The sequence below is a fragment of the Oncorhynchus mykiss genome, chromosome 7 (assembly GCF_057628025.1).
Source record: "Oncorhynchus mykiss isolate SJ-2025 chromosome 7, ASM5762802v1, whole genome shotgun sequence".
Lineage (NCBI taxonomy): Eukaryota > Metazoa > Chordata > Actinopteri > Salmoniformes > Salmonidae > Oncorhynchus > Oncorhynchus mykiss.
The window spans coordinates 27,572,376-27,584,978 of record NC_143028.1 but is presented as its reverse complement, the minus strand read 5'-3'; the positions used below and the strand labels follow the sequence as shown (position 1 = coordinate 27,584,978).

The window sequence follows — 12,603 nt, the reverse complement described above, 5'->3', positions numbered from 1 at the left end:
ACATTCTCCCAATCTTCTTCTGGATCATCCAAATGCTCTCTAGCAAACTTCAGACGGGCCTGGACATGTACTGGCTTAAGCAGGGGGACATGTCTGGCACTGCAGGAATTGAGTCCCTGGCGGCGTAGTGTGTTACTGATGGTAGGCTTTGTTACTTTGGTCCCAGCTCTCTGCAGGTCATTCACTAGGTCCCCCCGTGTGGTTCTGGGATTTTTGCTCACCGTTCTTGTGATCATTTTGACCCCGCAGGGTGAGATCTTGCGTGGAGCCCCAGATCGAGGGAGATTATCAGTGGTCTTGTATGTCTTCCATTTCCTAATAATTGCTCCCACATTTGATTTCTTCAAACCAAGCTGCTTACCTATTGCAGATTCAGTCTTCCCAGCCTGGTGCAGGTCTACAATTTTGTTTCTGGTGTCCTTTGACAACTCTTTGGTCTTGGCCATAGTGGAGTTTGGAGTGTGACTATTTGAGGTTGTGGACAGGTGTCTTTTATACTGATAACAAGTTCAAACAGGTGCCGTTAATACAGGTAACGAGTGGAGGACAGAGGAGCCTCTTAAAGAAGAAGTTACAGGCCTGTGAGAGCCAGAAATCTTGCTTGTTTGTAGATGACCAAATACTTATTTTCCACCATAATTTGCAAATAAATTCATTAAAAATCCTACAATGTGATTTTCTGAGAAAAGAAAATGTCTCATTTTGTCTGTCATAGTTGAAGTGTACATATGATGAAAATTACAAGCCTCTCTCATCTTTTAAGTGGGAGAACTTGCACAATTGTTGGCTGACTAAATACATTTTTGCCCCACTGTATGTCTGTCAACAAGGTATTATCAAAATGGTAAGCCTACTTTGTCGAACAAGGGTACACAAGCTTTAAAAGTGGAACGTCAACCTGATTGAGGTCTTTTGCGTCATCTCCCCAAGGAACACTTGCCTCACAGGACTCTTCTCTTTCTTGAAAGGGCTTCGGCTTCTGGAACGTCTTCGGCTGAAAGAAAGGGTTCCATTAGCATCTATTTGAGTTGCTTCATCACATTCACACATACACAGCACAAAACTACCTACACAAACAACAGAAAAAAATTGTGAAATAGAAACCTTAGCTTGATGACAGGTGGGGGGCCAATCTTCCCTCTGGAACCACCATTAAATTTCGGCCCAGAGCTGCGATTGAAAACAAGGTTAATCTCAGTCCACTACTACTGATCTCATAAGAGGGAAAAGGCACTCCAGACCTTAAAGTATGCCAGTCATTACACTGTAGGTGGGAGTGGGGGGTATTGGGGAACATGTGATGGCTCTGTTCTTTCTAAACACTGCTATCTTGGCCTAGTCAAGGGTCGGAACTCTTTATTCCGTATCACTTCTCTTGAACAAAACCCTTAAGCCAGACGTACACTACACAATTTTTGCCAGACAAGTTTTAGAGATTGAAGACAAAATCCCCATGTCATTGCCTACTCGAGGCACGCGGCCGTCATTGACACTCGTTTAATGTAAGCGTTAATTCTCCTCCCTCAGAGACACAATCTGAGTGCCACTGATCCAGTCTTTGAACCGTCCAGATATTTTCCAACTTTTTATTTTATCAGCACAAAATATGCAATGCTCTTGTAGTGAGATGTGCAACGACAAGTTTTGACAACGGTGGTAAGCAATAGCCAATGAGAGCTCACCAGATAAGAAGCCAGTGGGACGTTGATGTTGTATTGCATTACCTAGAATGAATTCTATTTCAATTACTCGTTAGGTCTCTCAATTATGGGTAGCGTCCGCTTTTAGGATCGGAGTCCATGAATATCTCTCGAAGAGAGACAGGAGCAACGGCCAATAGTGGACCACTCCACTTCACATTACGGGCCGTAGTCCGCTCCCAGCTTCCATTCTTTTTGGCTTCCTTACGTATATGATTAAGAGCCTCTATTCTCTTCAGCTACTGACTAGGACCTCTGCTCTACTACTTACCTGTTCACAGGTGGACCCTCAAGGACTCCACCGCAGAGCGTAGGATAGGAATGTAGTGAAGTAAAAGTACGTTGTCAAAAATATAATTGGTAAAGTAAAGATACCAAAAAAAACTACTTAACTTTTTATGGCTGGGGGGCAGTAATGAGTAGCTTGGATGAATAAGGTGCCCAGAGTAAACTGCCTGCTCCTAAGTCCCAGTTGCTAATATATGCATATTATTATTATTATTATTATTATTATTATTATTATTATATTTGATTAGAAAACACTCGAATGATGTCTGTGAGTAAAACAGAACTCATATAGCAGGCAAAAACCTAAAAAGTAATCCAACCAGGAAGTGGGAAATCTGAGGTTCTTCGATTTTCAACTCAGCCCCTATCGAAGATACAGTGGGATATTGGTCATCTTGCACTTCCTAATGCTTCTACTAGATGTCAACCGTCTTTAGAAACTTGTTTGATGCTTCTACTGGGAAGTGGGGCCGAATGAGAGCTGAATGAGTCAGAGGTCTGGCAGCAGTCACGCGCTGGTCACATGCATTTCACGAGAGGTATCTCCCGTTCCTTTGCTTTTCTGAAGACAAAGGAATTCTCAGATTGGAATATTATTGAAGATTTATGTTAAAAACATCCTAAAGATTGATTCCATACATCGTTTGACAAGTTTCTATGGTCTGTAACGGAACTTTTTGACATTTCGTCTGCAACTAGTGAACGCGCTTTGTGAGTTTTGATTTGTTTACCAAACGCACTAACAAAAGTAGCTATTTGGACGTAAATGGACATTATCGAACAAATCAAACATTTAGTGTGGAACTGGGATTCCTGGGAGCATTCTGATGAAGATCATCAAAGGTAAGTGAATATCTATAATGTTATTTCTGACTTCTGTTGACTCCAAAATGGCAGGTATATGTATTTGTTCTCTGAGCACCATTCTCAGATTATAGCATGATTAGCTTTTTTAAAATCTGACACAGCGGTTGCATTACGGAGAAGTATATCTTTAATTCCATGTATAATACTTAATAATACTATTTTCATCAACATTTATGATGAGTATTTCTGTAAATTGATGTAGCTCTCTGCAAATTGACCAGATGTTTTTGGAATTACTGAACATAACGCGCCCAATGTATACTGAGATTTTTTTTATATAAATATGAACTTTACCGAACAAAACATACATTTATTGTGTAACATGAAGTCCTATGAGTGTCATCTGATGAAGATCATCAAAGGTTAGTGATTAATTATATCTCTATTTTTGCTTTTTGTGACTCCACTCTTTGGCTGGAAAAATGGCTGTGAGTGTTTTTGTGACTTGGCTCTGACCTAACATAATCGTTTGTGGTGCTTTCGCTGTAAAGCCTAATTGAAATCGGACACTGTGGTGGGACTAACAACAAGATAACCTTTAAAATGGTATAAGATACATGTATGTTTGAGGAATTTTAATTATGAGATTTCTGTTGTTTTGAATTTGGCGCCCACTGGCTGTTGTCATATCGATCCCGTTAATGGGATTTCAGCCCTAAGAAGTTGATACGTAGTATTTTAAAGTATTTTAACTTAAGCACTTTACACCACTGCTAGCCTACAGAGCAACTCCACCTTGCGGTGCTCCCCGGCTTACTGGGTGCCATTAACCTCTCCACAGAGTCATTGCTACCGCTTACCCTTGCCAGGATGACCCAAGACAGGCACCTGAGCCCCAGCTCTACCCCCTGTTGCTCTCGCATCTCAGAGAAAGAGCAATCTCTATGCTTTGCCTGTTTAGGACACAAGCATACTCAAGAAACAGTCGACTACCCAGAGTCGTGTCTGCACTGCAGTACACTGTCGAAGGTTAGCAAGAGAAGGAGACTCAAAAAGATTGTTCCTGCTCTGTGCACCCCCGCCTCCGAGCCACCCCCCAGGATAGGGGACAAGCGCTTGTCTGTACAAAGCTGGGCAGAGGAGATGGATAACCTTAATTCTCTTCCCTCATTTAACGATGACACAATCTTGTGAGAAGGGGAGATAGGAGGCTCAAGCTAATAGCAGCTTCTCCAACTTTGAGCCCGAGGATGGAGCAAGTGAGGGGGAGCCCCCGCAACCTCCCTCCCAAGCACAGCACCTGTCCCGAGGCACCTAGCCAAGGGCACAGACGGTAACAAGGTTGCCAATCCCTCCCAGGTTACACGCTCATCGACATCTGCAAGCAAGCCGCGGCCAAACTCGGCATAGAGTGGTCCAATGTCCCGCCGGACCAAGGGGGACGGAGAACGGAAAAGCCGACTTTTAATACCCAGGCGAAGTCCCAGAACCAGGGCAGACAGACACAAACAGTCCTTTGCTGCTATCACAGTGAAATTCTGACCTCTCAAGCCCCATGGTAGGCTGGAGGACTAGAAAGCCTAGGAGTATCACCCTAGCCTATAAGAGGCAGTTCACAAAGAACTCCATGCTCTTTGCCCTACCCTCTCTCCAGTTCAGCATAGACATCTCTCTAGGTAGAACGGGTTGATAAGGAAGAATTGCTCTACGTTTGTTATACCTATCCACTATACAGCGGCTCTTGTTTTTGACCTCACTACACAGTGGTAGGGTTGGCAGTTGCACTTTTTTTCAAGCTTCCATTTCATTGGCATTATTCTCAGCTATCTGCAATACACTTTGTGACTGACAGGCGACTGTCCCATCAATAGATCGCTAGAAGATGCATATTGTTCATTCTAGCAGGATAGGGCTCTGCAGACTATTTTCTGACTAGCGATTTGAAAAGCCTAAAAAGTAACCGGCTAAAAATGACTAGTCTGCTGTATAGCCGACAGACGGCACTGGTAGAAGGCATTCTTGCCTCAGGCATACAACAGTCTCAGCACCTACACACCCCACTAGCTGGGAAAGATTTGCCGCGCATGCGCAGTCTCCCCATGAATGGTGTACTTGGTTGCTTGGGGACCATAGAATTCAGCCTCATACCCTTATGAGCTTGTTTACCTACGGTTCTGGGGGACTTTGGCAACCCGGGTCCATTGCTAAAGGATTGCACTGCGAGCGCCAGGGAACACAGTAGTTTTCACACTACCTCTCAGTTCCCAGAGAAAGGGTTATGCAACCATCTGAGTTAAGCAAGCATTGTTAAGAAGCAGTGCGTCTTGGCGGGGTCGTGCTTCGGAGGATGCACTGCTCTCGACCGAGCCCGTACGGGAGTTGCAGTGATGGGACAAAACTGTAACTACCAATTGGATATCACAAAAAATAAATAATAATAATATTTTTTTTTAAAAAGGTATTGGCTAGATACTTCAACTCTACATGACAAGAGCAAATGTCTGACTGAATATGTTTACAATTACATATTTGTTTTCGCGAGACAGCGCAGTGTCAAGAATCCTCATGGCCAAGGGTGTGGGGCGGCCGGTAGCCTGGTGGGTAGGAGCGTTGTGCCAGTAACGAAAAGGTTGATGGATAGAATCCCAGAGCCTAAAAGGTAAAAATCTGTGATTCTGCCCCTTAGTGCCATGGATGTCAATTAAGGCAGCCCCGAACGAACACCTCTCTGATTCAGAGGGGTTGGATTATATGTGGAAGACACATTTGAGTTGAATGCATTCAGTTTTACAACTGACTAGGCATCCCCCTTCCTCCGATCTGTGCCACATTGTTTAGTGTGCGCACCACTACGTTGACAAGACAAAAAACTACAGGAAAGATAGTTTAATGTGAGAGGCGACGAGATGTTAGGATTTTGAAAGTCATGTAGTGTACACCCGGCTTTACCCGGCAAGGATAAATGGATTTTCCCCATATTTGTCTCAATCAGTGACGAAAAGCTATGCCTTTCTGGTCAATTTAAAATCAAGCTGGATGTGAATGAGACTCCCATTTCCCTGTTCAATTGTATTGCTCGCATACACTTATTTGGCAGATGTTATTGCGGGTGTTGCAAAATGCTTGTGTTCCTTGAAGTAAGTGCAGTAATATCTAACAATACACACACATCTAAAAAATGTTAAGAATGGAAGAAAAAAAATAGAAATATGAGGACGAGGAATGTCCGAGTCCAGAGTACAGTACCAGTCAAACGTTTGGTCACACCTACTCATTCAAGGGTTTTTCTTTATTTTTACTATTTTCTACGATGTAGAATAATAATGAAGACATCAAAACTATGAAATAACACATTGGGAATCATGTAGTAACCAAAAAAAAGTGTTAAACAAATCAAAATACATTTTATATTTGAGTTTCTTCAAAGTAGCCACCCTTTGCCATGATGACAGCTTTGCACACTTTTGACATTCTCTCAACCAGCTTCATGAGGTAGTCACCAGGAATGCATTTTAATTAACAGGTGTGCCTTCGAGTCCGACAAGGATATACTGCTCTCCTGGGAACAGGCCCAAATCTCTGTCATTTGCGTGAAGAAAAGACGAAGGAAAAGAGGACGCAGATTGGGCTGCCTTCTGAGAATCCGCCGCGAGCGAGTAAACTCCCACTGCCATCCGTCCTACTTGCTAACATGCAATCATTGGAAAATAAAATTGATGACCTACGATTACCCTACCAACAGGACATTAAGAACTGTAATATCTTAGGTTTCACCGAGACGTTGCTGAACGACAACACAGATCATATAGAACTGGCGGGATTTTCCATGCACCGGCAGAACAGAGGAGCTACAGTTGAAGTCTGAAGTTTACATACACTCAGGTTGTTGTCATTAAAACTCGTTTTTCAACCACTCCACAAATTTGTTGTTAACAAACTATAGTTTTGGCAAGTCGGTTAGGACATCTACTTCGTGCATGACACAAGTAATTTTTCCAACAATTGCTTACATATAGATTATTTCACTGTATCACAATTCCAGTAGGTCAGAAGCTTACATACACTAAGTTGACTGTGCCTTTAAACAGCTTGGAAAATTCCAGAATATGATGTCATGGCTTTAGAAGCTTCTGATAGGCTAATTGACATCATTTAAGTCAATTGGAGCTGTGGATGTATTTTAAGGCCTACCTTCAAACTCAGTGTCTCTTTGCTTTACATCATGGGAAAATCAAAAGAAATCAGCCAAGACCTCAGAAAAAACAATTGTAGACCTCCACAAGTCTGGTTCATCCTTGGGAGCAATTTACAAACGCCTGAAGGTACCACGTTCATCTGTACAAGCAATAGTACGCAAGTATAAACACCATGGGACCACGCAGCTGTCATACCACTCAGGAAGGAGCTGATGAAACAAAAATAGAACTGTTTGGCCATAATGACCAGCGTTATGTTTTCAGTGGAAAAGGTGAAGCACGGGGGTGGCAGCATCATGGTGTGGTATATTGAAGCAACATCAGTCAGGAAGTTAAAGATTGGTCACAAATGGGTCTTCCAAATGGACAATGACCCCAAGCATACTTCCAAAGTTGTGGCAAAATGGATTAAGGACAACAAAGTCAAGGTATTGGAGTGGCCATCACAAAGCCCTGACCTCAATCCCGTATAAATTTTGCGGGCAGAACTGAAAAATCGTGTGCGGGCAAGGAGGCCTACAAACCTGACTCAGTTACACCAGCTCTGTCAGTAGGAATGGGCCAAATTTCACCCAACTTATTGTGGGAAGCTTGTGGAAAGCTACCCAAAACGTTTGACCCAAGTTAAACAATTTAAAGGCAATGCTACCAAATACTAATTGAGTGTATGTAAACTTCTGACCCACTGGGAATGTGATGAAAGAAATAAAAGCTGAAATAAATCACTCTACTGTTATTCTGACATTTCATATTCTTAAAATAAAGTGGTGATCCTAACTGACCTAAGACAGGGATTTTTTACTTGGATTAAATGTCAGGAATTGTGAAAAACTGAGTTTAAATGTATTTGGCTAAGGTGTATGTAAACCTCCGACTTAAACTGTACATCTGGTAAGACGAGAGGTGGGGGTGTGTGTCTTTTTGTCAAAAACTGCTGGTGTGCGATGTCTAATATTAAAGATGTCTCGAGGTATTGCTCGCCTGAGGTAGAGTACCTTATGATAAGCTGTAGACCACACTATCTACCAATAGAGCTCTCATCTATATTATTCGTAGCTGTCTATTTACCACCACAGACAGATGCTGGCACGAAGACCGCACTCAACCAACTCTATAAGGCCATAAGCAAAGAAGAAAATGCTCATCCAGAAGCGGCACTCCTAGTGACCAGGGACTTTAATGCAGGCAAACTTAAATCAGTGCAACCAGAGGGGAAAATAAATCAAATAAAAGCTCTATTCCACTTTTACTCCACACACAGAGATGCATATAAAGCTCTCCCCTGCACTCCATTTGGCAAATCTGACCATAATTCTATCCTCCTGATTCCTGCTTACAAGCCAAAACTAAAGCAGGAAGTACACGAGTCGCTCAATGCGGAAGTGGTCAGATGACATGGATGCTACACTACAGGACTGTTTTGCTAGCACAGACTGGAATATGTTCCGGGATTCATCCAATGGCATTGAGAAGTATACCACCTCAGTGCATCGACAACATCGTCCCCACAGAAACCGTACGCATTTGTATTTATTATGGATCCCCATTAGCTGCTGCTTTCTTCCTGGGGTCCAGCAAAATTAAGGCAGTTTATACAATACGTACATATCCCAACCAGCAGCCATGGATTACAGGCAACATCCACAGCTTTCAAGGAGCGAGACACTAATCTGGACGCTTATAAGAAATCCCTCTATGCCCTCAGATGAACCATCAAACAAGCAAAGAGTCAATGAAGGATTAAGATTGAACCCTACTACACCGGCTCCGAAGCTCGTTGGATGTGGCAGGGCTTGAAAACTATTACGGACAACAAAGGGAAACCCAGATGCGAGCTGCCCAGTGACGCAAGCCTACTAGATGAGGTAAATGCCTTTTATGCTAGCTTTGGGGCTAGCAACACTGAAGCATGCACGAGAGCACCAGCTGCTCTGGATGACCGCGTGATAACGCTCTCGGTAGCCAATGTGAGCAAGACCTTTAAACAGGTCAACATTCACAAAGCCGCTGGGCCAGATGGATTACCAGGATGTGTACTCAAAGCATGAGTGGACCTACTGGCAAGTGTCTTTACTGACAACCTATCTGAGTCTGTAATACCTACATGTTTCAAGCAGATCACCATAGTCCCTGTGCCCATGGAAGCGAAGGTAACCTGCCTAAATGATTACCGCCCCGTAGCACTCACGTTGGTAGCCATGAAGTGCTTTGAAAGGCTGAAAATGGCTCACATCAACACCATCCTCCCGGATACCCTAGACCCACTCCAATTGGCATACTGCCCCAAAAGATCCACAGATGACACAATCTCAATCACACTGCCCTTTCCCACCTGGACAAAAGGAACACCCATGTGAGAATGCTGTTAATTTGGGGTGGAAGGTAGCCTAGGTGGTTAGAGCGTTGGGCCAGTAACTGAAAGGTTGCTGGATCGAATCCCCAAGCTGACAAGGTAAAAATATGTTGTTTTGCCCCTGAACAAGGTAGATAACCCACTGTTCCCCGGTAGGCTGTCATTGTAAATAATAATTTAACGGACTTGCCTAGCTAAATAAAAACAATTAATGACTACAGCTCAGCGTTTAACACTCCCTCTGCAACTGGATCCTGGACTTCTTGACGGGCCGCCCCAAGGTGGTAAAGCACGTCTGCCACGCTTATCCTCAACACTGGGGCACCTCAGGGGTGTGTACTTAGAGAAGCAAATTAGTCGAGATGAAGATGACAACTAGCAGCAATCAGCGTCACAAACGTCACAAATATACCAATTTGATTTGCCCTAAGGGTCTAAACACTGGACTGAAAAATCACCATAGACCCCACCAACCAGGGATTCTGTCGTGATAGAATGTGCAGACTGTGAAGGTGATCGTGATGAATTTGAGGTGTGTTTCCACTTCCTCCAGGCTGCAGGAGTGCTCCAGGGGAGATGTGGCATTTGATAGAAATGTGAGGATGGTTCTTCTAGCCCACGAACTTGGACTTGGTTATGCAGCTCAAGAAAATAAGTCCTAGGGATTCCTTCCTTGCATCTCAGCTCATAGAGACATGACAGGAGAATGACAGGTAAATAAAAAGGGAGAGTAGACCATTATTGTCAGGTGACTTGCTGTGTATAAATAATATTTCCAAATGTATTCAAAGTTAATAAAACAGAGTGATAGGAAAACATAACTATACAATGAGACTGTCAAATAGGCCTACAGTGTCATAGGGCTGTAGCCTAATGTGATTAGAGATAAATGAGTTTTAAATAAAGTAACTACATGCAGATATGCAAATATTTACAATGGGTAACATGCTGATATTTAGTCCTGCAGTTATGACTAATGTTGACAGACATAAGTCCTGCCCCCCACTTTAGTTGCAGATATTCAGAGAGGGCTACAGTCAATGGAGAGTGCTGCAAAGATAATTAGAAGAGCATATGCAGATATAGACCCAGACATAGCAGAGTTGCTGAAGGAAGATGAGGATGCCATCATAGACATTCATGTATCCTTTGATGGCACTTGGCACAAGAGAGGATTCACTTCCAACAACAGGACAGTTGTGAGCATTGGTGCTGGTACCAGAGAGCCATAGAAATGAAGATCCACCCTGTCACAAAAACCTTGGAGAGCATAATTAAAAAAATGTGAGAGGTTGCACAGAAAATGGTAACTGTTTATCATAGAATGTCAAATGATAACCTCAAAAGAATGTAGCACGGAGAATCCCAGAATACAAATGACTGTCTGAACTCTGTAATATGGTCACGATACCCCAAAACTGTCTTCATGGGCAAAAGCCACATTGACGGAGCAACCAGTATGGCAGTAGCCACGTTCAATGTTGAAGCCACTGCTATATCAAATGTGATGAACAAATTGTGGCTTGACAGCACTTTGGTGACACTGGAAGCAATCAGAGAGGAGTTGTGAGAGCTGATGCTGCTTCAATGGAGAGTGCCAAGCGTAGGCGCAGGTCCCATGACACAGTCAAGAAAAATAAAGGGGCACCAGCAACAACTCAAAGAGGGCCTTACATATGGGGCAGGCATTGCTGATTAATGTTCTGCACATTTCAACAGCCATACAAAGTCATTGTATGTGATAAATTGAGCAAAGTGATATGAGAATTGTCCTAAAACTGCATACTTGCCCAACAGACCAGTATTCAAAGCATATGCTCTATTGCTTGAAACAGTTTAGAAGTGATATATAAATGAGAGTTGAATTAAATGTGACAAATTGTCATATTTATGGAAAGTACATTTTAATTGCATTACCCTATCGAATGAATGAATGCAATTGTATTTGTGTCAAATCGCCAACCCATCCTTTATGGGATTAATTGACACAAACAAACATTACAATAACTCACTATCGTAATTAAATGATCATTCTTCCAGCGTTCTCTGCATTGCACATCACATAAAGAGTGATGAAATTATAAGTAAATCAATACATAATAGTGAATAAGATTATCTAAACAATAATTACATCCCTAGAGCAGCAAAACTATCTTTAATCGGCCATTTTCTCAAAATGACATGTTCTCCGTGCGCCAATTTATTTTTCTCAGTCTTCAATGGACGTACATTCACATTATTCCACAGATTGTTAGGTCTTGTAGTCAGATTTTTACAGAGGCAATTTTTTTAAATATCTTGTCGTTTTGTCATTTTATGTGTAAATACAGTGCCTTGCAAAAGTATTCGGCCCCCTTGAACTTTGCGACCTTTTGCCACATTTCAGGCTTCAAACATAGACATAAAACTGTATTTTTTTGTGAAGAATCAACAACAAGTGGGACACAATCATGAAGTGGAACGACATTTATTGGATATTTCAAACTTTTTTAACAAATCAAAAACTGAAAAATTGGGCGTGCAAAATGATTCAGCCCCTTTACTTTCAGTGCAGCAAACTCTCTCCAGAAGTTCAGTGAGGATATCTGAATGATCCAATGTTGACCTAAATGACTAATGATGATAAATACAATCCACCTGTGTGTAATCAAGTCTCCGTATAAATGCACCTGCACTGTGATAGTCTCAGAGGTCCGTTAAAAGCGCAGAGAGCATCATGAAGAACAAGGAACACACCAGGCAGGTCCGAGATACTGTTGTGAAGAAGTTTAAAGCCGGATTTGGATACAAAAAGATTTCCCAAGCTTTAAACATCCCAAGGAGCACTGTGCAAGCGATAATATTGAAATGGAAGGAGTATCAGACCACTGCAAATCTACCAAGACCTGGCCGTCCCTCTAAACTTTCAGCTCATACAAGGAGAAGACTGATCAGAGATGCAGCCAAGAGGCCCATGATCACTCTGGATGAACTGCAGAGATCTACAGCTGAGGTGGGAGACTCTGTCCATAGGACAACAATCAGTCGTATATTGCACAAATCTGGCCTTTATGGAAGAGTGGCAAGAAGAAAGCCATTTCTTAAAGATAGCCATAAAAAGTGTTGTTTAAAGTTTGCCACAAGCCACCTGGGAGACACACCAAACATGTGGAAGAAGGTGCTCTGGTCAGATGAAACCAAAATGTAACTTTTTGGCAACAATGCAAAACGTTACGTTTGGCGTAAAAGCAACACAGCTGAACACACCATCCCCACTGTC

General features: G+C 42.5%; 1 protein-coding gene across 16 annotated transcripts in view; it reads right to left on the bottom strand.

The window, feature by feature from the left end:
* Positions 1 to 12,603, bottom strand: part of rbm39a (RNA binding motif protein 39a) — a 58,484-nt gene that overhangs the window by 36,527 nt on the left and 9,354 nt on the right. For 6 of the 16 annotated variants that reach the window (XM_090240611.1, XM_090240606.1, XM_090240607.1 and 3 more), the window contains 2 exons: positions 1,105 to 1,170; positions 937 to 994 (listed from right to left, as the gene is read on the bottom strand). In XM_090240611.1, coding sequence (XP_090096737.1) covers positions 937 to 994; positions 1,105 to 1,170 — 124 coding nt within the window. Of the gene's footprint in view, positions 1 to 898; positions 995 to 1,104; positions 1,171 to 12,603 lie in introns of all 16 variants that reach the window. The other 10 variants (XM_021609074.3, XM_021609073.3, XM_021609075.3 and 7 more) reach the window with 3 other exon arrangements.